General features: G+C 43.5%; 2 protein-coding genes across 2 annotated transcripts in view; one reads left to right on the top strand and one right to left on the bottom strand.

Moving 5' to 3' along the window:
• ANKMY2 (ankyrin repeat and MYND domain containing 2) overlaps window positions 1-17060 on the top strand; it is a 60971-nt gene extending 43911 nt beyond the window's left edge. The window contains exons 7-10 of the mRNA XM_088453101.1: window positions 334-469; window positions 3596-3724; window positions 5521-5662; window positions 14809-17060. Coding sequence (XP_088309227.1) covers window positions 334-469; window positions 3596-3724; window positions 5521-5662; window positions 14809-15110 — 709 coding nt within the window. The 3' untranslated portion in view covers window positions 15111-17060. The remainder of the gene's footprint in view (window positions 1-333; window positions 470-3595; window positions 3725-5520; window positions 5663-14808) is intronic.
• LRRC72 (leucine rich repeat containing 72) overlaps window positions 16708-18278 on the bottom strand; it is a 35367-nt gene continuing 33796 nt past the window's right edge. The window contains exon 9 of the mRNA XM_088453102.1: window positions 16708-17486. Within this exon, the coding sequence (XP_088309228.1) occupies window positions 17321-17486 (166 nt within the window). The 3' untranslated portion in view covers window positions 16708-17320. The remainder of the gene's footprint in view (window positions 17487-18278) is intronic.

Below are 18278 nucleotides of genomic sequence, written 5' to 3'. Positions count from 1 at the left end.
AGGGGTAAATTTACTAAAGTGAGAGTTTGTAGAAGAGCATTTTAAAAGTGATGTTGCCCATAGCAACCAATCCGATTCTAGCTATTATCTTCTAGAAGGTGCTAGTTAAATGTTAAGTAAATCTGATTGGTTGCTATGGGCAACATCCGTTTTAAAACTCACTTCTAAAAACCCTCACTTTAGTCAATTTACCCCTTAAAGTTATTCGCCCCTCCCCCCAACTAGCAGAATGGCGTGGAGGAATGTCGCTGCCATGATTTACGTCCATCATTACATTACTGTCAATTTACTAATCACACAGCGGAGTAACTGTCTCATTCTGTGATTGCCCAGTTTATTGAAGGAGCGAGACGGTGACGGATTCCCTGTGTTCCAAGAGAAGTTCATCCGAGAAAGCATCCGGAAGTTCCCGTACTGTGAGGCCACACTCCTTCAGCAGCTGGTCCGGAGCATCGCTCCTGTGGAGATCGTAAGAGTCCTGCGCTCATAATGGGGATATCTGGAAAAGCTGCAGCTGCTTCTCCTTTGTACTATTCTGTAAATGTTCACTTAAAAACCGTTAAAAAAACGCCTGCTGCGGCCATGTGCGATGTTTAAAACCCTTGTCTCATCCATACGGCCCCCCGAAAAACGAGACCCAATACTTTAAACCCATTTTCAACTGGGTTTTTTTTTCAACAAAAATTTGCGCACCCGTTTATCGCCAAAGTACGCAACTTACAAAAAAATTTTGTGGTAATTTATCATTAGGTGGGATGGCCAAAGGGTTTTGAAAGAGATCCCCAAATTTTTAGTCAAAAATAGGGATTTTGCATTTTTTTTTCTCCAGGTCTGAGATGGGGAAAACATTTTCACCTGTTTCACACCATAAAAGTGCGATAAATTCTCGCAGTTGTGATACAATCAGCCAATATTATCGCCACTAATTGAATACGGCCCTTAGTTGCAACTAGACGCTTCACAAGTCTTTATATGTGATCTGACACTTGTTTATTTGTGTGCGACTGAGTCTGTATACGAAGCACAACAGAAACTTGGCGGGGAGAAAAGTTACAGCCGCTACATTGTAGCACTTCAAGTTCATATACAGACTCGGACACACACAGATGTACAATATGGGGTATATGTACTAAAGTGCGGGTTTGCCCATGGCAACCAATCGGATTCTAGCTATTATCTTCTAGAAGGTGCTAGATAAATGTTAAGTAGAATCTGATTGGTTGTTATGGGCAACATCTCCACTTCTATAAACCGGCACTTTAGTAAATATTCCCCCTAAGTGTTGCATATCAAATTAATTAGTGTATTTTCTTATGCTAATTGATAATAGCACATACATTTAGTTATTTCTAAATTGAGCGCTTAACTCACTTGGATAGACCAATACATTGATATGAGCAGCTGCCATTCTGTGTATTTAATGATTTGTGAGGCAGCTATGGGATCAGTAGATGGAGGGCATGCTGATCCTTGTAGTGTCATACTGGATATTCCTGGGGTGCCTCCAGGTGAGTTGGCTCTCAATTTAGAAATAAACCAGTGTATGTGCTACTATCATGTAGCATAAGAAAATGCATAAATGTATGACCCAAAGTGTGTGCTATTATCATGTAACGTTAGGACCACCAAAAGATATAGATATATATATTATATAATGAACTGAGATCTCTGCATTGCTGTTATTATGTAGGATGAGAATATCATTTGCTGGTGTGTTGGAGGATTCTGTGTTGTTTCCTGTATGGATTAGCTGCTTCCTAACACTGCAACTGTGATGGACCAATAGATTGATTTCAGCAATTACCGTTCATTTCACCTTTTAACTACATCCCACAGTTTCTTCATTTCCTACTTTGCCTAAAAGCTTCAGCGATTGCTCACAAATGCCTGGATTTCCCACTTTGCCTCTAACATATACACTATGGGGGGAATTCAATTCTGCGCGATGTTGCATAGCCCCGGGAGGGAGCTCCCGCAGCTATTCAATTCAACGCGCTGTTTGGGCGGGCAAAGGATTTCTTCTCGCACTCCCCTGGGGATGTGAGGAGAAATCCGACAACAGTGCCGGGTACGCAGCTGTTTGCCGGCTTAGTGTGGTGCGAACAGCCGCGCGTCCGGCACTTTAGTCAGAGAATGCCGCTTACCGCGCCTTCACACCCAGGTTAAGTCACGAGAACCGCCATTCTCAGACTTACCTGCTTCCCGACAAGGCACACAGGGCCTGATTCAGACCCGCTCGCGGGGAGGTCGATGTTGACCCAGTGCGCATGCGCACGAGGGAGCCGGCTCCGTCATGCGCATGCACGAGACCCGGATAGCAACGGCCAAGCCGTCGCTCCGGGTCTTGCTACAAAGAGGGCGTGCTGTCGATGGTGAGTGGGCGTGCTGGGGGCGTGGCTGGCTAGACGGAGGCGTTCCCATGGGAACGCTTACTACTGTCTGGGGCTGGCCCCACTGACATCACAAGTGATGTCAGTGGGAGTGCTCTCGGCTCTGATAGAGCCGAAAACACACCAGGGCTTGCGGCAGACGAGACCCTACCACAAGGGTCTCGTCACAAGCCCGATGGTCGCGATGGTCTTGACCATCGCGACCATCTCTTTGGCCGCTCGCTATAGCTGTGGGTGGTCACCCACAGCTATGCGAACGCCCAGGAAGCCGCTAACAAAAAACAGAGGGACGGCCCTGATTCAGAGCGAGCGCTCTGTCAGAGCATCCGGCTCTGAATCAGGGCCACAGCGCATTGAATAGCTGTGGGAGCTCCCTCCTGCGGCTATTCACCATCGCGCTGAATTGAATTCCCCCCTATGTACCCTATTGTACTGCAAATACTGCACAGCAAGTGCTCGCTCACACAGTCTTAGGAGCTAGTGTGCAAGCGGTACAAATGGGGACACCGCAAACTGATCTCCAAATGCATGGTCACTAGGAGTTCCCAGGTTACTTTACAGCTGACGGGACTGTCCTGACTGCGCCACTGGTAAAATGGGTCCAAAAGCCGCTGTGTGACCGAGCGTCGCCCATTATAAGGGAGGTGCGGTCACTCTGACAGGCAGCAGGTTCCCTCAGTGCTGAATACATGACCTTACCCACAGTCTCGTGTATTGTTCTGTTCCACGTATTACTGCAGTTGTGGACTCCTTTTATTTTAATTGATTAGTTTAATAGCTTTTTTTCCAGGTATGGCGTCATTATAGCAGCTCCTCATAGTGATACATGTCAGAGCCTCTAGATATATTGTTACTAATTACTGGTAATTAAATATTCCCTGCCGCAAACTTTATGGAGAGCAATAGACCCCACGGTGAGGATCTGACTGCCGTGTGAGACTCTTGTGTACCCGCACAATCACTGATTCCATATTGGCAAAAGGAGAAAAAAACATTGACTTAGGGCCTAATTCAGATGGACACTACTGCCGCCATAACCGCGTCTTTTTATGCAACGCGACTGCGTCTTTTTGCTCATGCCGCAGCCAATGGGATATTGCGTCGCTTTGCATACAGAGACATACCATCACTCCAAGTTTGATGACTGTAGTGGACTCGTGATCTTCTTTGTCATCCTTTCATTGTACCGCTGTCTGTCCTTTCAGGGTTCCGACCCCACCGCGCTGTCCGTCCTCACGCAGGCCATTACAGGACAGGTGGGCTTTGTGGACGCAGAGTTTTGCACCTCCTGTGGGGAGAAGGGGGCAGATAAACGGTGCTCTGTCTGCAAGCTGGTGAGTGTTCCCTGCGCCGTGGCGGCAGGCTGATCTGTGTCTCCTACACTGTATCTGCTGCATTCTCATTACACACTAACTGCTCTGTGGTGTTCTAAATAATTGTCAAATTAAACAGTGGTACAGGGAAAATGAACACAAATTACTGCATACTGCTAATTAGGGCTAACGAGTGTCCTAGTCCGTAGCTTTGAAATGCGCAGAACTGTTTTGATTACAGTTTTCAGAAGTGGAGTAAAGAAAAAATATTTCTTGTCCTGACACCGACTGCACTGCGTCTTATCTAATACACAAATGGAAATAATTCCATGTTTCAGGGGTCTATTTACTAAGCAGTGTTAGGAGACAGAGTGAAAAGTGATAAGGTGCCAGCCAATCACCTCCCAAATGTCATTTTTCAAACACAGCCTGTGAGATGACAGTTAGGAGCTGATTAGCTGGTACCTTATCACTTTTCACTCTGTCTCCTAACACTGCTTAGTAAATAGACCATTAAGTGTTTATATGCATAGCATATTAACGCAAAATACATTATGCCAGCGAGACTAAAGCTGCATACACACTAGACGATCGTCATCGGCGGGCCCGGCAGGGGTGCCGGCATCGGCAAGTGTATACATACTTGCCGGTCTCGACCAGCGATGGACGACGGCGGGGGAGGGGAGTGGGGCCATGTTGCATTCAGCAGCATGACAACGCTCACGATATCCCCAGATTGGGCTGCATGTACAGCCGACTGGGGATATCGTAAACGACCAGCGGGAGCGCGCATCGTTTGCAGCATACACACTGGCCGATATTGTGAATGATTGAAAGATAACAATATCGTTAACGTTGTATCGGCAAGTGTGTGTGTGCAGCTTAATACTAATCAGCCTGCAAATGTCTATGTGCTACACGCCTCTGTGCCATCCCCTCCCCCTCCCATCACTAATATCCCGAGATACCCCTGGTTAGGCACATCTCATCGTCCTGGATTTTTGCTCTGTGTACAGATTGTCTAACCGGGTAAGACGTTCTGTTCCTGGTAGTTTGGGTATGTAGTCATGTTGACATTCACAATGTCGACATGGACATAATGGCGACATGGTCTTTATTTTGACGGTCACAATGTCAACGTTACAGGGCCAGGGTTAGGGCTCCAACAGTAGATAAACGTGACATGACAACATTCTAACTGTCAATGGCGACAGTAGCATAACGTCCATGTCGACATACTGGTGTTGACATCCTGAATGACGACATTCTGACTGACAACATTTTGGACCACGCCGTGTAGTTTGTACTTTGCGTATATATAGAGATTCTCCCTGACCTCAGTCTGGGTCACTGTTCGCACCTGTTATGTCGGCTACTGACATTTAGGGGGCAGCTCTGTTAGGAGCAGTGGCCACGAGTCACGGTTTTGCATGCATCTCGCAGCAACCAATATTGCAGCTTTTTCCTCATGCCCCATAGAGGTACACAAGAAAACGTGCGATGGTGAGCCACCATCGCCCGACTGTAATTGTCCCCTTAGTGTGTTATACTGACCATGCGCTACCCGCTGGGCCGATTTTCTGACCCTCCTCGTATTAGTCAACCAGATGCCAGCGGGGAGCAAGATATAGGTACTACGCAGTACTTTCTTGTTTGGGGTTCCTGGTAAAAAGTGGGGTTCTGATTAGGTTACCCCGTTTATCGCACATCGCTAGCAGCATAGCGGGTCCACATCTAGATGGAACATTACAGCATTGATGAGACACGTACAGAGATGTCCTGTAAGATTTCATGGGAGCAAAACGCGTCTCTTCCAGGTGGTCTATTGCGACCAGAACTGCCAGAAGCTGCATTGGTTCACACACAAAAAGGTCTGTAAGGTCCTGAAGGAGAAGAGGGAGAAGCAGGAGCAGGAAGCTGCCAAAGAGAAGCGGAGGCAGGAAAAGTTATCTGCAAAAGGTCAGTGTATGAGGCGGCATTTCTCATGTAGTCAGCCGACATTTTAGTGACATTATTACAGCGCTCCCGCCTCCTGCGCGTTTTGTGGGCTGAAGCAATTGTCATAACTGTGCGTCTGGTCTGGTCACTAGGAACCGCAGACGGAATGTAATCTACCCATCCCATAGTCTGTAATAACACTGAGGGGGTGACAGACAGGGGAGCAAAAATCTGCAACGTACAAAACCTGACCGATGGCATAGGCTCTGGCGTCTCTTACAGCGATACTTCCCACTTCATTCAGTACCTGATTTATATTTGCCGGGAAACAGAGTCTAAGGTGCAGCCGTCCCCATATGGTGACTGGTGCAGAACCTCCTTTTTATGACTGGTGCAGAACCTCCTTTTTATGACTGGTGCAGAACCTCCTTTTTATGACTGGTGCAGAACCTCCTTTTTATGACTGGTGCAGAACCTCCTTTTTATGACTGGTGCAGAACCTCCTTTTTGTGACTGGTGCAGAACCTCCTTTTGTGTCTCCTAATGTATGTTACCAAATGTACAAAAAGAACAAGAAGCGGGTCGGTCAGGTGACGAGAGTTCTCCCAGAGAAGTAGTTTTATATCTGATTTGCTAAGAATCAGAAACTCAGCGCTAATTAGATAATTTGAAAATCTACAAATAATTGATATTAATCAATGTTATAACGAAATTCATCAAAATGTCCTTCTAATTGAAGCAGCAGATAAATTAATGCGCCTGTGGTAGCACAAAAAAAGAACACCTGGCAACCAGGTGTACCCAAAAATTTTAAAAATATATACTGAATATCTGCGCTAATAAAAATGTATTTCCAAGAGAATTGATATGTGCAAATCACCACTAAAACAAGAATCATAGTAAAAATATTTTTTATATATTATAATAAATTCTATATGACCTGTCAATTTATATACAAGAATATTCACATATAATTATTATTTGAAATAAATTCAGAAGCTGTTTGTAGCAAATATATTACTAATTAATATGAGAATACTAATAATAAAGAGATCGCTGGAGGAGGGGGATCCAAAAAAATAATAATAAAAATGGGAACATATGTGTTAATCCATGCTGTCCGCATCTGTAATAGGTGGTCTTCAGTCTCACCAGGAGTATTGAGCTGTTGTTATAAAGTTACAGTTTGCATGTAGCCGTGTTCCTAGCAGATATGTCACATATATTAACTTACAGATAACTAGGTTCGCATCCAAACAGATGAAGAGGCTGCACAAGCGGCGGAGGAGGTTCCGGAGAGACGGGATGTTAGCGGCTCCTTAATAGTCAGGTGTTGTTGGCATCGATCTGGCCGCGTCTCAATCCTGCCTCTACTCCAGCTACCGGCTAGTGTCCAGCGGGACCGCAGGTCTCGCGTTCCGATAATGGATGAGAAGACCAATGTAAGATGCAGATGGATAGTTCAATAGGTCCAAAAGAAAGTCCAGTTCAATAGGTCCAAAAGAAAGTTCACTGACGCGTTTCGCTCCACAAATCTGGGGCTTTATCAAAGAGTGAATAACAAACTCCACATGGACCTCTTTTTAAATGCAAGCTGCTCAATTTCATTGGTGTTAATCAAATAGATTGTTAACATCTGTGCAGGATCCACCTCCCGTCCACCTCCCCCAGTAAATACACAATTCCTATGAAGTCCTGAGAGAGAGAGATATCTATCTACACGGACCACAAAATATATAGTATAGAAATAGTGAATATTAAATCATCTATTATTTTTAATATATATACCTAAATCATTTAAAACCTTAATAAAATTTATAGAAACAAATACCAATACAAGACCCATAACCAAGAAAAACAAGAACTTGAAAAACTTGCTGGCACCCAGCATGCTTAGGAAAATCCCTAGGGAGAAGAGTACCAACAAGACTCTTTCATGGTTACCCACTCCCACAATAGGGTGTTTTAAGTGTGGGAAAACAAGATGTTTGACGTGCATGCACATTTCTAATAGAACCACAGAAATTAGGTCTTATACCACCAAAGAAATATTTCCTATAAGAGAATTTATCAGTTGAGACAACGCATACTGTATATACCTACTGCAGTGCCCGTACGGCCTGCAGAATGTAGGCAGAACTACTCGGTCTCTCAAAACCAGGTTTAGAGAACACAGAAATAACATGAAAAGAAGTTATACCAAACATAGTGTTTCTCAGCACTTTCTTAATACACATGACAGTGATCCAAGTGGCTTGGTGTTAACAGGTTTACAACATGTGGCTAACACCAATAGGGGTGGGGACAGATTCAGGTACCTATGTGAAAAAGAAGCGATATGGATATTTGAACTTGGAACTCTTTTTTTTTTTTTCCGTCAGGTCTAAATGACAACATAGATTTTGAATCCTTTGCTTATATTAGGTTGCCATACCTATGTTATGGATCTATGTCATTTGCTATATCCGTCAACTCTTTGGATATGGGGAAGACTGATATAACTACCTATACATTTTTACATTTTTTAGCCCATTAGTATGTTGGATCCAGCTAACATGTCTTTTTTGTCATCTAGGGCAAAAGACCCATATGAAAAGGCAGGCAATTGGGCACGTTCACATAACTATTCAGTTGGAGTCACACCATTTAGTAGACATAGTCTCATTGTGCATACATAATGGTTGGCACACTGAATGATATCCCTTAAAGAGTTAATATGATGTTTTTTCAATATGATGTTTTTTTATTAATACACCCAAGGGACTAGTTGGGATCCATGGTGTAGGGGCAACACCATGGACTGGGACGCACGAGGTTACGGGTTCTAGGGCCAACAAGAATTGATTATACCTGTATGTATATATATATATATATAAACGAGATATATATATATATATATATATTAGTCCAATGCTCTTCCAATGAAAGGTATAAGAACCCCCAGGGGTAGAACAAAACAGAGGAGGCACTCCCTTGTAGAATGAAAAAGAAGTGTAATATACTTATAACATGTTGAATTTCGGTACAGAGATTTGTCAACGTTTCAAGGTCCGCAGACCTTTTCGTCAGGACTGTACAACGGCCATTAAACAAACTGTGACAAGTGCTTACCTTAAATACTAGAGTGTGTATGTGCTGGAAGGTGCTGAAGGGAAAGAACGGCAGCAGCGGGCATCCATGCCGCCCGGCCTGGCATCCGGCAGAAGCAGGGAATTCCACAGAGGGTTGCCCCGCAACGCCCACGCGCATCCAGTGACGTCATCGGGGGACCCGGCTGCCACGATAAGCAGTGAAGAAAGAAAACAGAGTGTGTACTGTGTATGGAGACAGCCACGCTGTCCGGCTGTGAATAAAAGAAAAGAAGTGAATGAGAGTGGTGTGTAATAAAACCTAGAATGTGTTTAAACAAAGCAGTGCATAAATAAAGGAGACTACTGTATAGCAAGGAGTAAGGCTGGATGTAGGATGTCAGAGACAAGGAAAAGCAAATACTAAAACATATAAAGATATGAGTCAGGTATATACATATGCACGATAGAGGTAAATCAGATAAGGTCACCATCATATCTCGCAGAATTAAAGGAATCCAAATAGGTGAAAAAAACTGCATAGGAGTTGCCACGAACCATATCACTCAATGGGGAAAGTGATATGGTTCTTTCACACCTTGACAAAGGGGTTTACCACCCCGAAACGTTGCGTGATATGTGTTGTTACACACATTAAATGAACCTTTCTTCAGACTCCAAGTGCCGCTGATTTGTTATATATATATATATATATATATATATATATATATATATATATATATATATATATATATCTCTATATATATCTATATATGTTTATGTTTATGCATATATACGGATGGTTGATTTTTTTTCTGTAAATATTGGTATTAGAACATTCTATCTATACATGAGTCTGCATATATATATATATATATATTTGTGTGTGGTGAGTATAATAGAATATTTATAGATTAATCTCACCAACTATTCATTCATTCATTTATTTTTTTTGTACTGTCTAATGTTTAGTTATATTAGTAGGATCCATGTATCTACTCATTTACGTATAATTCTCTAAGATTGAGATATACAATATTAGATTTGTGGGTTTAGGTAACGTGATATATTAAATATGAGACCTATGCCCTGTATAGGAGCAACATACAGAGTTTACTTTATGGTTGACAGGCTCAGCAATTCACTTCTGGAGATAGCTCAAAAGTAATAGTGTAGAGGTAGGGCAACGCTTTGGGATACACAAGGTTATGGGTTCGAGACACATTTTTATTTTAAATATTGGTATTTGTTTTGTTTATATACATTTTATTAAGGTTTTAAATGATTTAGGTGTATATATATTAAAGATAAGAGATTATTTAATATTCACTATTTATTTCTATAATATATATTTTGTGGTCCGTGTAGATCTCTCTCTTTCTCTCTCTCTCCTATCTATCTATCTATATATATATATATATATATATATATATATATATATATATATATATATATATATATACATAAATTTATTTATTTTTTTTTTTTGAGAACTTTATAGGAATTGTGTATTTGCTGGGGCAGGTGGATGGGAGGCGGATCCTGCACAGGTGTTAACAATCTATTTGATTAACACACCAATGAAATTGAGCAGATTGCATTTAAAAAGAGGTCCATGTGGAGTTTGTTATTCACTCTTTGATAAAGCCCCAGATTTGTGGAGCGAAACGCGTCAGTGAACTTTCTGTTGGACCTATTGAACTATCCATCTGCATCTTACATTGGTCTTATCATCCATTATCGCAACGCGAGACCTGCGGTCCCGCTGGACACTAGCCGGTAGCTGGAGTAGAGGCAGGATTGAGACGCGGCCAGATCGATGCCAACAACACCTGACTATTAAGAAGCCGCTAACATCCCGCCTCTCTGGAGCCTCCTCCGCCGCTTGTACAGCCTCTTCATCTGTTTGGATGCGAACCTAGTTATCTGTAAGTTAATATATGTGACATATCTGCTAGGAACGTGGCTACATGCAAACTGTAACTTTATAACAACAGCTCAATACTCCTGGTGAGACTGAAGACCACCTATTACGGATGCGGACAGCATGGATTAACACATATGTTCCCATTTTTATTATTTTTTTGGATCCCCCTCCTCCAGCGATCTTTTTATTATTAGTATTCTCATATTAATTAGTAATATATTTGCTACAAACAGCTTATGAATTTATTGCAAATAATAATTATATGTGAACATTCTTGTTGTATATAAATTGACCGGTCATATTGAATTTATTACAGTAAAAATATTTTTTATATATTATAATTATTGTTTCAGTGATGATTTGCACATATCAATTCTCTTGGAAATACATTTTTATTAGCGCAGATATTCAGTATATTTTTTATATCTGATTTGCCAAAGGTTACAATATTTTATAGGTTCCGCCCCTTCCGGGCTGCCCAGGAAATATGGTACTACACCCCCTGGGGAACTTTTGATTCATCAGATTGAGCTGTGGCTTCTTAATTTGATTTGTAGATTTATATCTGCCTAGAGCAGCTTTTTATTTATTTATTTATTTCCCATTCATCAATGATCACAAAGTGTAGTGTTTTGTCTGTGTGAATACCCCACGCATTTCACCATTCACACTGATGATCTACAATAGACATACAGGCTGCTGATTCATCCTTGTTGAGGTGATGTGGGTATCTAATTTCGTTACATCCAACCAGAGCCTTCTCTGTGTGGAGTTTGTATGTTATCACCGCGTTGTGTGGGTGTCTTCCAACATTCCAAAAACCATACCGTAGGTTAATTGGCTTCTTACAAAACTGACCTGTGTTAGTGTTGTGTGTATGTATAGGAGTGTGGTAGAGAATTCCATTGCTTGGCAAGAAGCTCCGTATGAGTCGGATCTCGAGTGGATTTACCTTTACAGGAAATTGGTGTTTTGGGGAGGTTACCGTGCTTCACTCCCACAAAACAGATGCGTCTTGTGGGAGTGTACCCTGTCTTCCCTGCTTGTTCGTGATGTGCGGACGGAGGTGGGTGGCCTGTTTCAGACAGATCTTGCACCCAGCATGGGAAGGCTGCAAGTGCCGATACCACTGACTGCAACCAGACAAATGGACAGCGTGACCAATATGCATGAAGCCACAGGGACATTCTCATGGACAGACGGATACTGGCCTTAGCACAAGGTAGTAAATCTAACTTCCGCACTTGCAGCCACCTTGCGTCTTCCTTGGGATGAGGCCCAGTATGAGAAGAAATACAGGGATTAATAGCAAATGTCTGTTTTTATTTTTTATCTAAGTGGGAATGGAAAGATCTATACTCTACTTCTAACCAGCCTCCAATATAAAGCTATGACGTGTACCCGTGAATACAGGACTACAGTATACAGCAGGGTTGAGGAACCGCGTTACAACTCAGTCATGTCACTTTTGTTGCTCTTATACAATCGTGCCCAGAACCATGTAATCTTCTAACCGCACGGTAACGTCAGAAATATGTAAGCGATTATACCAGCGCTGTACGTCTGAGTATATTCCTGCCGCTCCTTCATTGGCTATAGCGGCTGTAAGGGTTAATCTGGCGGCAGCTTCTCTGCTGTACTCTCCTCCCATCTCCAGTTAAACAGAACATAGATGTGCTGGATGATGACATTGCCATGCAGACCCGCCTGCGCTCCCCCTCCCATCCCTCCGATACACATCTACACATTGCCGACGCTGGGAAGAAGTGTAAGAACATGATTGCGTGATGGCTGCTTGGCGGGAGAAGCCTTTGTGCGGCTTCATGCCTTCCTTTTGTGTAGCTGGTAACGGAGGGCAGCTGTAATCCCTCCCATTGTTATATTCTCTTACCCAGCAATATGCAGCATTGTCGTCCTGCGGGGATCCTCTGCGCTGGCTATTTCTATTCTCTGAGCTTTTCTTCTGCTAAATGTCTTCTTGCTGCTACAGTTTTCCCTTTCTTTGTAAATGTAGAAAGTGCATAATTGGTTCTATACATCAGAAGCAAATAAGTAACAAAATATGAAAAAATAAATAACAGTAATTTTATGCGATTTATTAGGCCTGATACAGAGGTGGTCGCTGCTGCTGCCGCTGGTGCGTCTATTGCCGGATTCGCGGCTGCGATAATATGCAGATGCTAATATCAGCCTTCTCCTGGTGTAGTATCCGGCGTGAGTGTGTAAGCGCTGAGACGCCCACGTTCTGGGTCTCCGCACGCTGTAACACTGCCGGTGATTCTGCACGCCACCATCGGCACTTGCACCAGCCCCATGTCAGGTGCAGTGTCTCTGTCTGAACGCGGCGCCCTGTGTCAGAGCTATTGCATTGTTGCACGCAGCCGCTGTAAGCAACACGTCAAACTAACAGCCACCCCCATTACATCCCAGGAACGCCCAAAGAATGCCACAGCGGCTTTGCACACAGTTAGCGTGCCCCTGTTGATCAGGCCCAATGGCTGTGAAGACCATTAATGGGGTTTGGTGTAGCGCTGAGAATCCTGGGTTAGGCTCTAACTCACCTCTGTGATTTTGTTCTTTTCCTTCCCTATTTCCGAGCTATGACAGACCCACGGTTTTGGGCCAAATACAGTATTAAATGCCAAATTCATATCTAAACTGATAGGTTTATTTCGTGTCTTTCCAAACCCTAAATTACCATTTTGTCTCCCTTTTTATATATGTCTTCAGCTCCGACATGCGGTGGTTTCCAAATTGGGCAGTTTGATCATGAAAGTCTCCCTGTGTTGCTTGTGAGAAATATTAATTGACTGGTCCACACAAAAAATCCTGATCAACTTATTAAGAGGGGAATCTATCCATAAATGTTCTCTGTAGCTGAAGGCAGGAAGACGTCAGTGCTGTAACTGAGGAACAATGGAGTGAGGACCTAGGGCTTCTATTCCGCCATCCTGGCCAGGGTGATTCTGTTCTAATTTACCACAGGGAGTTCCGATCTCTGGTGTGTTTCCATTCTATCGCCCATTCTCTTCCCCAGGACACACCTCTATGTCCCATGATATGGTCACCTCACAAAATGGTCCCTTTTGTCCTTGCACTCATTTTGACTATCCGTGGTATCCAAGGGGCCTTATACACAAAGGGGTCTCTGTTTAACCTATAGGAGGATCTGACCCCCTTTAAGGGCCGCCCACCTGATTCGATTTGTTTTTATGGTAAAAAGGTAATTGTCTTCGAAAATCTGACTACTTAGGGATGTTGTCTGTCCTTCATTAGCCCAGCCTTACCGTTACATGAAGCAGCTCTGTATATCGGCCGTGGTTCCCCACAAATGTAGGAGATCGTTATAGATGGCCCCTTAGCCAGCCCACCTCCTGCCAACTTTGTTCCCGGAATGTTGTTTTCTTTTGGATTTATCATGGAAAAATAAGTGGCATACCGTGTATTGTATACTTACTAAATTCAATGGTGTTCTGTCTTTTGGTTAGAGCTACCTTTATTTATACAATGTGTTTAAAGTTACTCAGTCACTCTCAGCTGGTAAAACCATCTGCGGTTGACATGGCGTATCTGGACGTTTGCAAGCAAGTTAAATTCAGAGAGGACGTGTTGACGGTATTGTGGGCTATGCAGAGAGGATTCAATCAGAATGTGGACACCAGAATGTCAACAGGTTCTTAATGTCGACTGTCACAAAGTCAACATGGACTTTAGGTCGAGAACCAATATGTCAATGTGGATAAAAATGTTGCCTTTTAACATGGTGACACCAGAATGTTGACATACAATTTTTTTTTATTAGGTTTCTGGTAAGGTTTAGGGTTAGGCTAAAATAAGAAAGGGAAAAAAAAATCAGTATGTCTACATGCTAAATGTCAACATAATCAGCATGTCGACATTCTAACTATGTCGATATATTGGTTGTCGACCGAAAGTCCATGTCGACATTTCATACCACACCCATGCAGCGTTACGGGTACGTGTAATTACGCCGGCTTTGTACCAGAGATAGGGCTGGTGCAGTGACTCATTGATGATGATGACTGGTGTCACACCAAGCATACTGATAGGGATGTTCCAGCCATAGTGATGCATATAACTCTGCGTAATGGGGAATATATGCATTTAGTTATATTCGTTACAGAAATAAATATATGGTCTTGTAATTTCAGAGGCCAAAGCCGCTACACCAAGTGAGAGGTGTGAAGCGCTGGAGGAGGGGGAAACTGAAGCATCTAAACCAAGCGAGACCCCGGCGTCCACCGAAGGAGCAAGCGAGACCCCGGCGTCCACCGAAGGAGCAAGCGAGACCCCGGCGTCCACCGAAGGAGCAAGCGAGACCCCGGCGTCCACTGAAGGAGCAAGAGAGACCCCGGCGTCCACCGAAGGCGGTGACGTGACACAGGAGCCTGCAGCCTCCCCGCCAACAGGTGACGCTAACCGATCGCTCACACCTGATGCATCAGAAGAATGAGCCCCTGATCACCGCTCTCCTCTAATGGAAGCAACCTGTCGCTTTCCAGATGTCATGGAACTAAAACTCCCAGAATGCCCCATCAGCAGGAACCCTGCAGGACACAATGGGACTTACAGTTCCACAACTAAAGGAGGTCCAAGGGTTGCACAAGCCGTCTGTAAATGTTCTAATCACAGTGTGAGAAACCCAGCCTTGTGCAGCTCCTTGGAGGGATCATGGACACCACTCTCCCAGCTTTAAACACATTTATAAACGTAATCCTTTAAGCTAGGAAAACTACCATATATAACTGGCCATATAAAGTGGAGAGATTTCTTTATGCTGTCTCTCCCACCGTATGTCACAAGCGTGGTTCATGTATAAATTATTCTGTATAATGAGGTAGGTACACGTTACATATTTCGGGGCCCCTCCTCTCACTTTGATAGGACTGTGATGCCCCTCTACTTTCTGTCCTGGCAGAACTTAGCCACACAAGAAAGCCTAACTTCCTCCCAAGAGCCACCATGATGGGCTAAGTGCTGCAGCCCCCGTCTTGTAGGTGGGAATTGCTTAGCCTGGCCAAATCGCGTCTTCAGTTTTTTCTCAAATAGGGGGCAGAACAGATTCCTTATCGAAGAGGGGGCAACATAAAAATATTTAAATTACAGCTACATCTTATAAGCGCACTTTTTAGAGGTATAATATAAGTCACCACCAGGTATTTGACGAGTTCATTGGGGGAACATTTCAGAAGATTGGTTGCTTCGGATTACATCACATTTTGCAGAGTTACCTTAGTATCAGTCTGATTTTACTCATTTTTATAGTACAACTTAGAAAATTCAAGTATTGGCATCTGGCTGGTCATTGACCGGTGCACTGTATTCATAAATGCCCCCAGCAATTCTTAAAGCAGCAGTTTGAGACTTTTTTTTTTAAGGACTTCCTGTTAAACTTAGGTAACTGCTGTAATATTCTTGTGCTGACTACATAAAGTAGCAACCCCACATGAAAGTTTTTTTTTTTCTCTAAGTGCATCTGAGAGTCCTTTTTCGTATCTGTCATCCTCCAAATCATTACCTCCTTTTCAAAATCTCTCCTGGAGGTAAACCCAGTATGGCTGCCAGTCACGCACATACACTCACAGCTCTCAGTATGCTATGGCAGAGGGAGATATTTCACAGTACACAGAGCACACCAAGCTCAGAGGGGTGTTCCAAAGCCTCTCTGCGCACTACATCAAGTGTAAGTGATTACCTTGGGGGTTACATGATACTGAAAATTTATTAATGGCAGCCTGAAGATACAATCTAAAGGAAAATGGTTATTGCCAAGTTGCTTTCTATAGCCCAAACACAGTGATCTACGTTAAAAAAGCCACATTAATACATAGGATTGCCGCTTTACAGGAGAACTTCACCCAAAGCTAAAAATGGTGTTTCGGTGGTAATGTTAATTAAATATGAGAAATGTGCCTATCTCCACACCCCAGATAGTCAGAGAAGGATGTTTTCCTAGAAGCATTTTTAGGTACCACTCCCTCCTCAACCCTCCCCAAGTTTCTCATTTATTCCAACTTTTTTATTTTATTTCTATTAGAAAAATACATTCCTGACCCTCTCTGGATCCTGCAAGGCTTCCGCCATTCCAGACAATGATGCTTAAACAAGGAAAGGATGCAGTAAACAAGTGGCTTTTATATGTCATAAAAAATGCAGAACCGAAAACAACTAAATCCTGAGTACAGGTTATGCAAATGTTTTTCTATTCAATTCAGATGAACTGTGGTCAGTCTTCCAAAAGACGTTCTGTTTATCGTCCCTGCATCTCTAAATGATGTGTGTGGCTGTTGTGTGTGTGGAACCCATCTCCACCGGCTCTGGATTATAACAGATGTTTTATTTGTTCTGTATTGCTTTCTTGTGTCCCGTTTTGACAGTTTATATAATAAAAATATTTTATGACGTGAAAGATATATATTTTTTTTGCTGTACACACAGTGGAGGTAGTGATTTGTGAGCATGGTTAATCCTTTTGGCCGGCAATGCATGCTGGGACTTGTAGTTCCAAACAGCACTAGGCTTCGGTGCCACAGTGGCGACAGTAGTAGAAAGGGAAGAAACACTGCGGGTATTAATATTGGGTAGGAAGGAACTCTGGTACACCTTCTGCCGACTCGCCTCTTTCTGTCCGTCGCTCGCAGCCGGCCATCTGCTGTGTCGTCATTACCGAAATACAACCGTTGTTAATTTAGGCAGTTCCCTGGGCTGCTCTTTGGTGTCTTGATGCGTTAATGGCGGCATTGTTCTCCAATCTAGGAGTGTAAACTGCATAATGGATCTCTGGTACGATCTTAGTAAAAGTTTATCTTCAAAAGTATCCAAGTCTCTTCTATATAGTAAAAAAAACAAAACATAATAATTGTTGATAAGTAGGATCAAAGATAGGTTCACACAGGGGGCCTGATTCAGAGCCGGACGCTCTGACAAGAGCGCTCGCTCTGAAATAGGGCGTGGTTTTTTTTGCGAAGCGGGCTTTTGGACGCTCTCATAGCTGTGGGTTACCACCCACAGCTATAGCGAGCGTCCATGATGATGGTCGCGATGGTCAAGACCATCGCGACCATCGGGCTTGCGACAAGACCCTTGGGGTAGGGTCTTGTTGACCGCAAGCCCTGGAGTGATTTTGGCTCTATCAGAGCCAAAATCACTCCCACTGACATCACTAGTGGCCGGACCCAGACGGTAGGTGTTCCCATGGGAACGCCTCCGTCTGGGCAGCCACGCCCACCAAAGGGGGCGTGCTGTCACTCACCACCGACAGCACGCCCCCTTTGGTGCGAGACCCATAACGACGGCTTTCCCGTCGTTATTCGGGTCTCGCGCATGCGCACGACGGAGGCGCCTCCGTCGTGCGCATTTGGGCAACATCGACCCGCTTGCGAGCACTCAGCGCTCGCGAGCGGGTCTGAACCAGGCCCAGTGTTTCTAAGCATCTTGTTAGGCTAATAGACCAGAAATCCAGCAGGGTTCATTGTCCTCCATGACTGAGTACGCACTGACCACTCTAATGTTATGTTACCGGCAAGAAATTATTTAACATAATAAATAAACAGTATATCTTTTAGCAGTCTGTGTACTCCTCTGCATAAAGGACAATTAATCCTGTTTGAATTTGATTTGC

Source organism: Taudactylus pleione, unplaced genomic scaffold (genome assembly GCF_031769625.1).
Source record: "Taudactylus pleione unplaced genomic scaffold, aTauple2 ptg000571l, whole genome shotgun sequence".
Taxonomy (NCBI): Eukaryota; Metazoa; Chordata; class Amphibia; order Anura; family Myobatrachidae; genus Taudactylus; species Taudactylus pleione.
The sequence above is the reverse complement of the archived record's forward strand: the minus strand, read 5'-3'. Positions and strand labels throughout refer to the sequence as shown.